The 14,558-nt window shown below is 42.7% G+C and overlaps 1 protein-coding gene across 3 annotated transcripts in view; it reads right to left on the bottom strand.

The window, feature by feature from the left end:
• LOC102380263 (astacin-like metalloendopeptidase) overlaps positions 1-14,558 on the bottom strand; it is a 31,188-nt gene that overhangs the window by 6,480 nt on the left and 10,150 nt on the right. For 2 of the 3 annotated variants that reach the window (XM_025209866.1, XM_025209867.1), the window contains 4 exons: positions 7,569-7,650; positions 4,976-5,103; positions 2,572-2,687; positions 1,548-1,773 (listed from right to left, as the gene is read on the bottom strand). In XM_025209866.1, coding sequence (XP_025065651.1) covers positions 1,548-1,773; positions 2,572-2,687; positions 4,976-5,103; positions 7,569-7,650 — 552 coding nt within the window. The remainder of the gene's footprint in view (positions 1-1,547; positions 1,774-2,571; positions 2,688-4,975; positions 5,104-7,568; positions 7,651-14,558) is intronic. The other variant, XM_025209868.1, reaches the window with a different exon arrangement.

Raw genomic sequence — 14,558 nt, 5'->3', positions numbered from 1 at the left:
GGAAAAGAGGAAATTTATCCACTGAAAGATTACTTTTAGGCAGCTTATTCCTATGGCTAATACCTATCTATACCTGTAATTGCATTAAAAGAGCTGAGAACATAGGCAATGTATTTCCTATGGAGAAGAGGGGTCACATGCAACTGTACTGGAGAAAGAATTATGTCCAGCAATAAGTTCATCCACCAATAAAATGCAGCCACCTCCAACTGCACATTGCAATACTACTAAAGATTTGAGTTTCGGAACATGAAAAATATTAGAGTCAATAGGATCACAGGAAAGTAGAACTGAAAGGGACCTAAAAAGGTCATCTGGCCCAGCATTTCTCAACTTGTGGGTCACAACCCAAATGTGGGTCATAAGAATATATAAAACGGACACAAGCAAACTTTAAAAATGCATATTTAAAGGAGAAAAACCTTGGGAATCTGTGGCTTTTCCCTTGCTGCCTGGCAGAGTTTCAGCCTGCATGGGGCAGCTTGGGGGCCTCCATGCCCCCCCCCTTGCCCCACACACTAGGGGGCTGGGGGTGGCAAGCAGTCGGTTGGGAGTAAGGGGCACTGGGTCTGGCCATTAATGTTTACAAATGGGTCCTGGTACAAGAAAAGGTTGAGAACCATTGATCAAGTCCAGCCCCCAGCTCAAGGCAGGATCATACCAACTAAACTCTCCCGGCCAAGTGTGTGTCCACCCTGTTCTTGAAAATTTCCAAGGATGGAAATTCCACAACTACTCTAGGTAGCCTGTTCCAATGCTTGACTACTTCTTATAGTCAGAAAATTTGTCCTAATCACCAACCTATATTCCTCTGCTGCAGCTTAAGTCCATTGGTCCTAGTCACATGTGCCCAAAAGCCATAGAGAAAAGGCTATCTTCACCTCTCTGTAATTGCCTTCATCAGTCTTTTCTCCAGACTAAATTACCTTAGTTCTTATATCCATTGAAATTTACCAAAAAATTGTTGTTCTTTTTCCTACTTATAAAAAGTGTCATGGGACCTTCTAGCACCTACATGTGGCCAGGACTGTGCTTTCACATCTCAATGGAAAGGTTTATTGCCTAGATGCACAGTGCCCTCCAGTACTACATATGAGTATGGTGAAGGACTAAAACCATTTCCTGCAGCACCTGGGTGTTTCTGAGTGGCCTCCACTCAGGTATGGAATCACAGCAAGGAGGAGTCACTGGGCTTTATAGTGTTCTACAGCTTCTTTTCAACCTGTGGATATACTTTTCCTGTCATCTACTGTTGTTCAGTTCCTTGAATTTAAAACAAGTTATTCTTAGAGACCCCAGCAAGGGTTCACAGATCTCCAAATGGACATGAGTGGGATATAAAGGTTGATGGTCAAAGGGCCATGGAAAACTCTATTTTTCATTTCCCAATCTAAAAGCCACCAGGTTTAAACAGTTGCTATGTGTGGTAAAAAGGACATGGAAAGATTACAGCATTAGGATGGGTGTATTCTTGCAAACTTGCACAAAATGTTAAGTTCTCAGGAGTATTTGCCAAGCAAGCTCTGTAAATGAGGAACTGTCCTCACCATGACTATAGGAGGCTGTGAAACCTGTTCCTGCAATAGCCATATCACTCACAAACTCTATAAGCATCATGTGTCCAGAAGCCACCAGTGCTGGTAATGGAGCCACCCCACAATACTTGTCCAGCAAGACCCGGGCATTTCTGCTGCTTCCATCATAAATGCGGACGTAGTCCGAAGCACAGTCTGGGGAAGACTGAAGGCCAAATTCTTGAAACTGCAGGAAAACCTGAAGAGGAAAAAAATCCAGAAAATTAAAATCTTCCCTGACACCTGCTCTTTTTTATTCTCATTTAACCCTGAACCAAATCTCCCATCTATGTAGAGGTTTTCCTGTGAATCTGTTTTAGAAAGGATCTTCCTCAAACCCTGAGCTCCTCTCACAGTCCTTATTCAGAAGAGTAAACCTTTTCCTCTGCTGTTTTTTCCCTTTGCCACGATCCCCACTTCTTATCCTTTATTTTCCTGTCCTTCTTTTCATTGATGCTTCTTCCGTCTTGCTAGTCCTTCCATGGCTATCTTCCCTTACCTGCCTCCAGCAATACTGCCCTTGAAACCATTTTACTTCTGGTCTAGTTTTCATCAGCTGCCAGCCTCCTTTCCACAACTCTGCAACTTTTTAGTTTTGCCTTAGTGATTCCCTCTCACAGAACCAACCATTAGATCATCTAGTCAGATCTTTATAAAAATGCTATCCAAATTATATTATTAAATTTTCATCTATTTGCAGCTGTATTGAGCCCAATACCATATGTTTAGTTAAAGCATATATTCCAGGATGACATCCAGTCTGAAGACATCAAAAGATGGAAAATACACCACTTCCTTTCCCAGTTTGTTCCAATGTTTAATTGCTCTTACTATTATTTGACATAATATATGATACATAATGATATAATTGCAGAAACTGCTATTTTTGTCTTGTGTTCACATAGCTCATGAAACAGTGAGATCCTGGTCCATTGGTAGGGCTATAACGATGATGATACAAGAATAATACATGAACATCCTTTTTCCTAAAAGTCACCTTGTTCTGTGGAATTCGTATGAGCCAGAGGCAATTGCTATTGTCTGGGTATGGAGATGGGTAGTTGGCAGAGGAGAAGGTGCCATTAACATTAGGAAGTACACTGCTACAGCGATCTGAAGGAAGAACAAAACAGTTCTGAGGAAAATGAGAGGTGCAGAAGAATCTTGTTCAAAAGGAAAAGGAGACAGAGCTATCTCAATTCATTAATGTCACTCATGTTTTTAAAAGCATTAATTGTCACGTTTACTAATGTGTCAGTGCTCCTACTGAAAGAATTAATTGACTGTCAGTGAAATAATGATACTAATAAAAGGAAATCATGAGTCATTGTGATGTTTCTTGATTAAGATCACACTGAATCACACACATATTTTAATACAATAACCCCCTGATCCTTCACAAACGTGTTTAACTTCAATCAAAAAGTACTTCCATGGAAGTCCATGGATCTATTCTCATGGGTAAATTTAATGACATGCACAAGTGTGTGCAGAATCAGACCCTTGGGATGCAGAATGTGGCAAAATAAACAATGATAATCATTGTGAGCTGGTAGTAGTACACTGCACTGTGCAGGGACAGAGGAGCTGCCTTATTAGATTCACTCATTGGCTCTCCAAGTCTGGTCTTTGTCTGTCTGTCTATGTCTTACATGCATGGCCTTCAAAGACTTTTGAGTGTCTTCCAAAATGCCTAAATGCAAAGGCATAGCACTCTTCCTTTCTCTCTCACTATTCACTTGAGTCAGCAAAGTTTAGACTTTTATTTTGGAGAGCTTTTGTTTTCTGGTATTTTTTCTTTTCTGGTTTTTGGTGAGGAGTACTTGTTTCTTGAGGGGTGTTTTTTTGTTGGGGAGGTTTGTTGTGCTGGCTTTAACTTGATTTGGTTCTCGATATTTCTAATCTGGTCTTTTCAACTCCCCAAAACAAAGTCCACTGTTCAGTGCTTCCTCTGAAAGGTGATTTATTCCTAGCTCTCATCAGCTATCATCCCACACACTGAAGCCCGAGGTTTAATTACTTTTAGCGTTTTCACAACATGCACAACTGCTACACAGGGTCCTTTGTGACTAGTGATCTCCAGGAGGAGAGTAAAATTAAAGACTGGGAGGAAACTACTCTCAGCACCTGCTTTTGTTCTTAGTTACCCAGGTGTAGTAACACTTATTCTGATTAATTATTGTAGGAGTATTCATGAAGGCTTCACTCATCCAATTTAGAGCAAACTTAGGCATTCTGATGCTAAGATAACATCATGTCTCTTGCCTATTTCCTGGAAACTGATTGAATCACAGATGTTAGAGATGGAAAATACCAGTACCTACTAGATCAATTAGCTCAGTTGGGGCCAATATTTTTGGCAGGCATACCACAAGGTAAGTACTGGACACTCCCTGCGTGCCACTCTAATCCCCTTCCCTTGCCTGTCCTGTTGCTCTGCTCTCTCCTCCCTCCCCTGTCTGTTACTGTGTTCTCTGTTCTCTCCCCAGTCTGCTGTTGGCCACATACAGGGCTGCCCATGCCATTTGTGGCACATGTGCTGGGGTTTGGCCACCCCTAAATGAGCTCGTCCACTGGGAGTCAGAGCAGAGAAGAATTTCTAGCACTTTATCAATGCTGTTTTAAATATCTTGAGCGATGGGTTCCTACCAGCTCCCAGTGCTTCTGGACCCTCATGTACCATAGGCATGACTGTGGGATGGGTAGACAAAGAACAAGGTACCTAAAATAAAACACCATAACCAAGGAATTCCCCTCAAACTGCAGAGTTGATGTATACTATAATTAACCTAAACTACATCCATGTTTGCAGCCCCATGAGCATTGTCTCACTGATGACAATTACAACTGGCCCGTAACAGGGATAAATGTCATTTTCTAAATCACAATCACGGCTGAGGAAATTTCACGTTTGCAAATTTTGGAGCTTTTCTGAAGAGAGAAATTCTCAGAGGCAGCTTCTGTGACTCCAAAAGGTGTTGAGCATATACAACAGGGAGGTGGTGCTCTCCCCTATCCTGGGGGTCTTCAAGAGGAGGTTAGATAGGCATCTAGCTGGGGTCATCTAAACCCAGCCCTCTTTCCTGCCTATGCAGGGGGTCGGACTCGATGATCTATTGAGGTCCCTTCCGACCCTAACGTCTATGAAAACAGGTGCAGCACCTCTCAAAAATTAAAGTCAGATGAAGAATGACCCTTGTGAGAAGGGTCAATACAAAGCCTATACACCATTTATGACTTTTGTGACCTTCAAGGTTCAATCTAGCTCTAAAGGCATCCTGGCCCTCTTCCTGTTTTGGATCTTTTGAGAAAGTAGTAAGGTAAATTGATGGGAGTAAGTCTGGCAGCATCTAATTATATTCATTAGCATAAAATGTGTGTCTAGTACTTGGGGCACTTACTGCAGTTATAGATCTTATTGATTTTAGCCACATCCAGGTTACTCAGTCCATATCTCTGTCCAATGGGTACAGAAGGATCAGGAATTGGTATGATAGTCGCTTTCCCAGAGGTGTTAGAGAAAGCATAGCTTCAGAAACAGGGGAAAAATAACATTACCAGATCAAATTCCTTTTAAAATTATACAAGTTTTGTTACTGTGAAAAAAACAGTAATGTACCATCTACATACAATTTTGAATGGAATAAATAAATAGAAGAGGGCAAGCAAAGAAAATTCACAGAAATGAGATATAAGAAGCAGCAGTGAAGTAGCAACCTTGAGCCTGGCAAAAATAAAAATAAGAAACAACGGAGAAAGGTACCATTTGTTGAAATGATTCTGTTCACATGATGCAGGAAGCGAACGATATCTTTTATTGGAGCTGTTGGCCACAAAGGACCAACTCTCGGGATCATCATAAATTCTAGTTTATTGGACAGGATATGAAGTTACCAATAAACTCATAAATGCAAATTTTGAGTTATGAGTGGTACTAGTCACCTTAGCGCGCACACACACACACACACACACACACACACTCACTCATTCAAACCCATGTCATTTAAACCCATGTAGTGTGGTGTGTAGTGATTGTGAGAGCGGTGTGTCAGTATATCTACCTATCTGAGGCCCTGCAGTCTGCTGTCAATGGTCAGCTTCCTTCAAGGCAATGTCTTCTCCAGAAGGGGGTCGCCTGCTTGTCCTTCTGTCTCGATAGGTCAGGTGCTCAATGAGAGGGTACCACTGAGAGTTATGCTTCACTGCCTTTTATCCCTTTCTGGCAGATTTGTGTGATCCCCCATCATCATCTTGGCTGCCCAATCCAGAGGTCGCTGTCCCACATTGGTTTTAAGTAGTACATGACAGCTGTTAGTCACAGGGTTCTCTGCCTGCTGGTACCTGAAGTTTCAGGAGTCCATCCTTGACTTGTTGCCCTAATGGCTATATTGTTATGGGTTACAGGAACAGTCAATAAAGTGGGTGCTTAGTTCCAGGAATCAGTTTCTTGGCTTGATTAGCATAAAATGGCTCTTAGAGTAGAGTTTTGCAATGGTAAGTTTCTCTGACTAGGCTATTGTTAATTAACAGCCAAAGGTACTTGTTTTGTCATTCATACTCACATTCATTCAAGGGATACCAGATAAAACAGCCCAATATAGCAGATTTTATCACTTTACAATTACAATTTCAAGGCAGGTTTTAACAATGGTGCAGGCTGTAACTTCATTCTACAGGGAGTACATTGCTTAAGGGTTTAAAAGTATAAAATATAAAATATAAAATGCCATGGTAAAGATGAGACAGATGGAATACAAAAATGCACTGTGAGAAATATATAAAAATGCAATGTGAGATAGTGAGGATCAAAGGTTACTGGGGACAGTAAGTGAGTTATTAGCACCAGGATATATTTACAGTCTTTGAAGTGGATATTTTAGTTCTTTTGTTTTCTTTAGTGACACTGAGCTTAAATTGATATGTAGATGTAGTTTGTAGGTTTATCCTAAAGAAAGCCAATTTAGCTTTCTGGCTTGCTCTGAGCCTTGCCACACCCATACAATGAGTGTGCTAGGTCTCTGCCAATACTTAGAAGGAAAAAGAAATGCACAAAATGGGGAGGAGGCAGGCAAGAAGGGGCTTCTATTATATCAACGTCCAGAAGGGAAATGTACAAAGGGGGCTTTCGGCTACAGAGCAAATGTATAGCTAGGAAAAACTTTAATCAGGCTTTTGGACACAAAAAAGTGCCCTTCTTCAAGTCTGAGAAAGAAGCAGACAGTGCAAACTAAATACCAGATAAAACAGTGTTCTCACATATTCCCAGAACAATTATGGCTACAACAACATCCTGACAAGTTGTGGAACAGAGCAAGCTATTTTGCCATTGGAGATAATCAGTAGCAGTACTGTCTCAGCTCCTGATTTTTTGTATACTTGAAACTAATACTTGCTGTTCTTTGCCTTCAGCTAAACAAGCCTTTTTAATTTTAATTACTGTTTTGCTGTGGAAAATGCTCAGAAATTTTCTCCTTGCTAGTGGAAATGAGGGACAAGGTGCCTGATGCAGGCTTACACATTAAGGGCTAAACTGTGGCATTAAACCATAAGCAAAGATAGCATGATATTCAAAAGGTGCTACACAACATCTTTATTATGTAGGGGGGATCCTCCTTCTCTTTCATTGTACTGTTGCTTTAATGACTTAGTGATATCATTAAGAGACCTGTCTCTATAGAACTTAGCAGAGATGGCTCAGAATTCAGAGGCATGTTAGTGCTAAATGTAAAGTTATGGCTATAGATAGGCCTTTAATTTAAATCATTAGTGAAGTGAGAGGAAATGTTGCTTTCTTTTTCAGCCCTATCCCTTTCTATCTTTACTAGAAATAAATCTGGCAGAAAGGATAAATTCCTTCTTACTCCTGCATATCCCGTCATTCAAAGTAAATACCATAAGTCATTCCCTATAAAAATCAATTTTGTGTCCTAAGTCTGAACAGAAGACATGAGCTCTTCTTGCTTCTGTACAAGAAAAACTCAAAGGCCAACTTACGCGCCATAGTGCATCACTGAGAAATAGTCATAAGGAAGACCCAGGTTATTGGAATTCACTTTCCCAAAGTTCTCCCGTTCCCCTGTAAGGTAAGAGAGACATATTTCCATCAACAAAAATAGGATCATGACAAAGGAGGAAAAAAACATTATTAAAGTGATGCTGGAGTTTGCAGAGAACTTGAACTGTTATCATAACCCTAAGACCTGAACATGGTTCTGATTCAAAACCATCTAAAGCCCACATGAGTCTTTCCACTGACTCCAGTGAGTTTTGAATCAGGCCCTCATAGCTAAATAAGTACTTTGGGCTTCAGTCTATATGAACTAGAGGCCAAAATCAACACCTTGATGCACATGTACTAATCTATCCACTAATCTCTATCTAGCTGAGGAGTTTCTAGGGTATATCTCACTATTTAGACACAATAAGCAGTACTGACTTCAACCTGATCTGCATATGTGAGTCCAAAAGTAGCATGTCTCCAAAGCTGAATCTATGGCCCCCTCTACATGTTGCAGGTATTGTGCAATTAACTAGTTAAGTATACAATTACCTAGAGACCAGTTACACATGCAAAGTAGCTATCACACAATAAAAAGCTCCATTCAGCTATACAGTTAGACCTCAAAAATGTGTACTGGCTTTATAGCTGGTTGTTATTGAGCTTTAATTTGCATATATAGCAGTCTTCTTTCAACACATGTGAATTTACCCCTTCAGGTGATGTGGCTCCCAGCCACAGGAGTGCACCATGTCCAATGCAAAACCCCCAAGTCATAGGGATTTCTGCAGTTGTGATTCCTAGGACTCAGGGGTGTGGGAAAACTCTGGGGTAGGAGATCATCCTTCAGCAATCCTTTAGTCCCCAGGGTTTCTCCGCATCCCCAGGGCAGGGAAATTGCTCCTTGGGCAATTCTTCCTGCTCCAGGGGTTTTCCATACCCCAAGTTTGAGGAGATTATTGCAGCAGTGATCCTCCAGCCCAAGGGTGTGTGGGGTGCCCCTGCAGCTGGGAGCCCCTCAACTGAGGTTCAGGGGGCTCCCAGCAGTGGGAGCTTGTTGGTGCAGGGGGAGCCTGGGATGTGACTGACCCAGATCCCACCATGCCTTATTGCTGGTGCAAGGGGGGGCCAGGATCAAGGCTCCCAGTTGCAGGCTCCCCCTGCACCACCGGTAAGGTCCAATGGGATCTAATGTGCAATCTCACAATCACGCCTCCTCTCATGCACATGTGCAGCAGGCATGGTTTATCCTTGAGTTACACCAAAGTATATATTATGGGCAAACCCCGAGGTCTTTAATGTAAGGGTTCGGCCAGGATGGAGGCAGCCAAGCCTGCATATAGGCCCAGGGTGGGGGTGGAGGGTCAAGGGCAACTAGGAGGTCAGTAAAGTGGAGGCACAGGTTACCAGAGCATCAGGTTAGGATATGGGCCAGTGGAACAGAGAGTGTGGGACCAAGTTCCAGGGGAGGCAAGAGGGAAGATCTAAGAAATATAACCTGAGACAAACTGAGGTCAGGAGCCAAGGGCAAGAGAACCACTGCTGAGTTCCAGGGAAAATCCAAAATCAGGACCAAGGAAACCAAGCCAAGTCAGGATGTCAGAGAAATCAGAGAGGGTGGAGCCAATGCTGAGTTTCAGGGGAGATCCAAGATCAGGGTGAGGAAAAGACAAAGCCAGGTCAGAAGTCAGGAGAGCTGTGAATGAGAGGCTTGCAAGGACAGACTAAGGCTGTGTCAAGGTTTGCTTGTAGCCTGAGTCTGCAAATGTGTTTAAAAGGGGTGAGTGGTGCTTTCAGCAGCCAGTCTGGTTGCAGAGAACTGGGTTAGTTACATTAGCCATGGATCAGGGGCAGGTGTGGTCACTCATGAACTCAGCCCAGCCTGGCCTGCTTGATCAGAGTCCCTGACATTTAGTCAGTTTTGCTTAGCATTGATTCCCACTGATTTCCATTAAGATAAGCAACAGCAAGACCAACCTTCCCAAAGTAACAGCACCAGATAGATTCCTAGGAAAATGCTCCTTCCATCCAAGGTAGTTACTAGATAGCTCCTATCACCATAGCAACTGAGCCTCCAAAAGTCTTTTTTCTGTTTATCCTCATCTCACCTTTATGGAATAGAGAAGTATTGCTGCGTCTGTTTTATAGATGTAGAGCTAAGGCACAGAGACATAAAACCGTGACCTTACTACCCTGCTGATCCTGGAATCATCACCAAAAAAAACATGTCCTTCCTATACCACCCAAATTTGCCAACTGCAGAATATAGATGGTTCAGAAAGGTCCTAAACATGCAGCCCAGCACTATTGTCAGGCAGGTGAAACAGTGAGCAGTGATGGGGCATGCATTCAGGTCTCTCTAAACTGTATATGCTGCCAAATTGTCAGGTGTCAGTACATATGGGGTAGACCAAAGCCTTGGGCATGTATCAGAAATTCAACTATTCAAATTCCTCCATATGCACAACTAAGCTGGAGGGTTTGTGAGTAGAACCAAACTATCCCTTTCATGTCATTGCTGGTCCCAGTGAGGAAACCGGAAATGCAAAGGCAGCTCAAAAATAAAAAATAACTGGGGGCGGGGGGGAGCCAACCTTTTTCACAATGCAAAAATGGATTTGAGGTTGGGTGAAGATTCAACCAGTTCTTACCAGCATTTATTTCATCATCCCTGTTATAGCCTTATATCTATTTATAACAGTTTCCAGTTGCCTCTTTTTTAAAACTTGAACAAGGAAATGAAAAACTGCTGTACTTTACTGTAGTTTATTTTTCCCTCTCTAAGGTGTTTACATATAGTAACCAGAAGATATTGAAGTTCCTCAACACTAAAGTTTTACTTGGAAATGTCAAAAGCCTAGAGATTATAGGTGATAATCTTCTCTAGTACTCTTCACCCAAGGTTCTGTAAATATGGGTTTTTTTATAAACATTAATTAATCTCACCTCAGCAAGGTATTAGTATTAGCCCTTGTTCTACAGATGGGATATCTGAGGCATCAAATACAAAAGAACACAATTTTCTTCTTTAAATTCTAAAGTTTACCCCCAACTTCATATCATGTTCACTGCAAAGAGAGACACAAGTGCTCAGCACCTCCTTTTAATATCATTAACAGATGGAGAAAAGAACGTAGGTTCCATTCCAATCAAATACTAAAGCATGTGTTAAATCTAGTCTTAATCTGCATTTCGTTTAAACTAAAATGAAAGCTCTGTGCCAAGAAGCAGAACCCAGGCTTGTTTCCAAAACAAGACTGAGAAAAATAAACCAAGTTTCAAATATCTAAGTGTATACAGTAGACAGCAACAAAATAGCAATGGGAAACCCTCCAAAGTGAACTTCAGGGTGAAAATATTACTGCAATCCCAAGGGCGAAAAAGGGAAAAGAAAGTTCTGGGAAATTAGAAAAGATTGCTGGGCCTGATATTGGACTGCTGGAACCAATGAGAATCTTGCAACTGACGTATATGGGAGCAGGGTTGGGCAATTCATAATATCTACCAGGAGATTTACTAGAAATAAGCCAGCTGGTAACAGCTAAATTGAAGGTTTCTTCAGGTTAATTTAAAATAGCAAATATTTATAAAATGAATGGAATGGGAAAGACGCAGCTAATCATCCCTGTGATCTTCCAGTTTATATGTAGTATTCCTTTCTGTAGGTTTCCAGTCCATTTGCTTTTCTTTTCAGACTGTAAGCTGCTCAGGTCAGGGACTGCTTCTTTCTCTGTTTCACATTTGGGAAATGGCTGCAATAATATTAATAAGATTAATCTGTGCTATGGGACACAGGCTGCGAGACGAGATATAAGCTGTGAAGGTTTGAATGGAAAAGTGGCTTCATCCTCACCTTGAGGGTCTCAGGCAACCCTGGAGATGCCTAGATCTCTTCTGTGCTCACACTATTCTTGCACTTTGCACTGCCTCAGCCTCCCACCTCCCCTCTCTTTTCATTCCCTTCTTTTTTTTCTCAAAAATCTTCGCATTTTCCATCTAGTTCCCTTTGATATAAAGGTCTTCCTCTCGTTCTCTGTCCCCTTAAAATTTATTCTTTATGCAAAGCTCATCAGCCTCAACTTCCTCTCTATAACTTTCATAATCCAAAGAAGAGTAAAATAAGATACTCCTGCACAGACATGTGAAGTCACCTATATCTACCTCTCACTGCTTAAAAATGTCCAAGCCTATAGCCCTCCTTTTGCTTAGTTGTGCCCTCCTTCCTGCCTCCACATCTGCTGTCCTTTCATTATAAGCTAGGCCCTGATCCTGATCTCATTTACATTTGTGCAAACCAGGAGCCTCTACATTTTTAGTCACTAGAGCAGCATAGTGCAAAAATGATTTGGATCCAAATGAGGTCCTCTATCTTTGGTGTAACTTTACATTGTAAACCCATTCAAACCACCACCCCCTCTTCAGACTTCCCTGTTAGGCACCATGCATCTATGTGGTAAGTAATTATAACATTGCCATGTAAATTATAATAATTTCAAGTAAAAGGCAATACAATTGAAATTTTCTCAGGACAGTTTGGGAATAAAAAAAAAACATTGGGGCAAATTGTTTTAGGGTTTAATATAGCATAAAAGGATTACATTTCACTAAGCAGGAAAGACTCATGTATTTCAGTTGTGCCTGCAATAGGAGACTCAAATAATGCATGTTCTAAAATAATTGCCAGCATTGATATTCACTTTCCCATTCTCCTGAATCACCATGTATTGTTTGGAATCATTGAAGATGTAAAGAATTAAACTGATTATTATTTAAAGGGTGGCCAAGCACTGGGACAGATTACCTACAGAGTTTCCAGAATCTCCATCATTGGATGTTGTTAAGTGCTGATTAGACAAATATGTCAGGAATGGTTTGACAGGGATGATCCTGCTTTGATTAGACAATCTCCTTGTCATGGCTCCCTTCTAGCTATGTTTTTCTATTATTACTATTACTTGAACACTGCAACTCTTGTAGCTTTGGCAGGCCAAAGTAATTGCACAAAAAGGGCTCTTGAAATTCATTTGCTTCCCCACTGTCCCCTGGTGTGCCAGTCTCCTCTCTTCCATCCCCTTTTACTTCAAGGAAACCCTGCACTACCTCCAGCTGTATCCCTGCCCTATCCCAGGGTCAATAACCCAGTCTCTCCAGCTACTAGGGTCTATGTGCACTCTCCATTTTTGGGTTGGGCACATATGGAGCAAAAGTGGGTAGGCAGAGCCATGCTCCTAATGTTGCAATCAGGAGCTCTATGAAAGTAGTATAGATATGTTCTCTCTCATGGCCTCCTTTTTCTCCCTTCAAGTCTTTCCAGTTTCCCCAACAGCAACAGGCCTAGTTGATGTTGGGAAAATCAGATCAACAAAAAGGGAAGTGGGGCCATAGTTTCAAGCACCTCTGTAGCCATCTGTAGAATAAAGAGTCATTAGATGGAAGACATTAATAGCATCCAACAGAACAACCACCCTTAATTTAGCTCTGTCCTTCCCACTCAGTGGGCTATAATGTATTAGCATGGAAGACTTATTTCCCAAGAAGAACACAAATTTTAATGGGGGAATGGAAATATGGGGTCATGGGGGGAAGTGGGAATGTAAAAACAGAGTATAGGACCTGTGTATGGAGGAAACAGTAATGGGGGATATACACATCAATCATATGAGGGAGATTGGTAGACAGCGTCCCTGCCATGGTGGCAGAGGGGAAAATGGGGCAGACAGCTGCTGTCAACAGGGGTAGCATATAACCTGAAATGTGGGAGAGAACAGAGTAATGGCATAGTTTTCCTGAAGAATGGGTAAAGGAGAAAAGGAAGAATCCAGAAGATTGGGGGAGGCTGGCATGGCTCTTTAGATTTTTTTAGTTGATTAGACAGAGCAGTGGGAACCAGCCTTTTTTGCAAGTGCCCAAGTTAACCACTGTACCCTCTCCAAGTGCCACTCCAATCCCCTTCCTCTGCCTGATTTGCTGCCCTGCCCCTGTTCCCTACCATCTCCCCTATTACATACCACACAAAAAGGCTACCCATGCCACTTGTGGCATCCATGCGGTATGTTGACCACCCTAAGACATATAATTCAGAATTGCCACATTACTTACAGACAGAGACCAGATCTACACTACAAAGTTTTGGTGGTATCATCATATTAGAAAAGGCGCCAGTCACAGGGCTCAAGTGCCTATATACTAATACTAGGAGCATGTGGAGCAAGCAGGATGAACTAGCACTCCTGCTTGCAAAAACACCTACGACTTAGTAGGGCTAACAGAAACCTGGTGGGATTCTTCCCACGATTGGGCGGTACACATTGAGGGTTATAGGCTGTACAGAAAGGACAGTGTCATGGCGGGGTCCTCTAGGAGGGCAGTGATCTCCTTCAGACCCCTTTCTCCGTGCCAAGTCGGCCCAAGGGCACCCTCTGTTTCTTGCCCGCCACGTCTTTGATGTTAGATAAGGTTGAGAGGCTGCCTTATGTCTCCTTGGGCACGGTTAGTTGGGACCTCTGTCCCTGTGGTTTCCCAGACTCTCCAGGGGGTCTCCCTGTATGATGGGTGCTTCCCGGGCACCCTAGCCTTATGGGCTATGCGTGGCTCCAACCTCCCCTGATACCCAAGCCTCGCAGATGGGATGGATGTTGGTCTGTCTCTGTACATACACTGCCTGCCTCTCGGGCCCCCTCTGTAGACTTGCCCGCTCTCTGGGGGTCTTTGTGCCCACTCTGGGTCTTCTCTAGAATACTGCCCCTCTCTTGGGGCTCTCTCTCTAATGCTGCCCTTTTTCTAGGGCTCTCTATGCCCACTCTGGGCGTTCTCGGTAGTGTCGCCCCTCTCTGGGGCCTTCTCGGTAGTGTCGCCCCTCTGGGGCCTTCCCTATGAAGCCGCCCCTTTCCTGGGGACTTCTGTGCCCACTCTGGGACTTCCTGGTTGAGCCACCTGTCTCTCGGGCCCACCGCACTGCTACCCCCTTTCTCCAGGGCTCACCGCAC

The sequence above is a fragment of the Alligator sinensis genome, unplaced genomic scaffold (assembly GCF_000455745.1).
Source record: "Alligator sinensis unplaced genomic scaffold, ASM45574v1 scaffold441_1, whole genome shotgun sequence".
Classification (NCBI taxonomy): Eukaryota; Metazoa; Chordata; order Crocodylia; family Alligatoridae; genus Alligator; species Alligator sinensis.
This window is presented reverse-complemented; position numbering and strand designations above follow the sequence as displayed.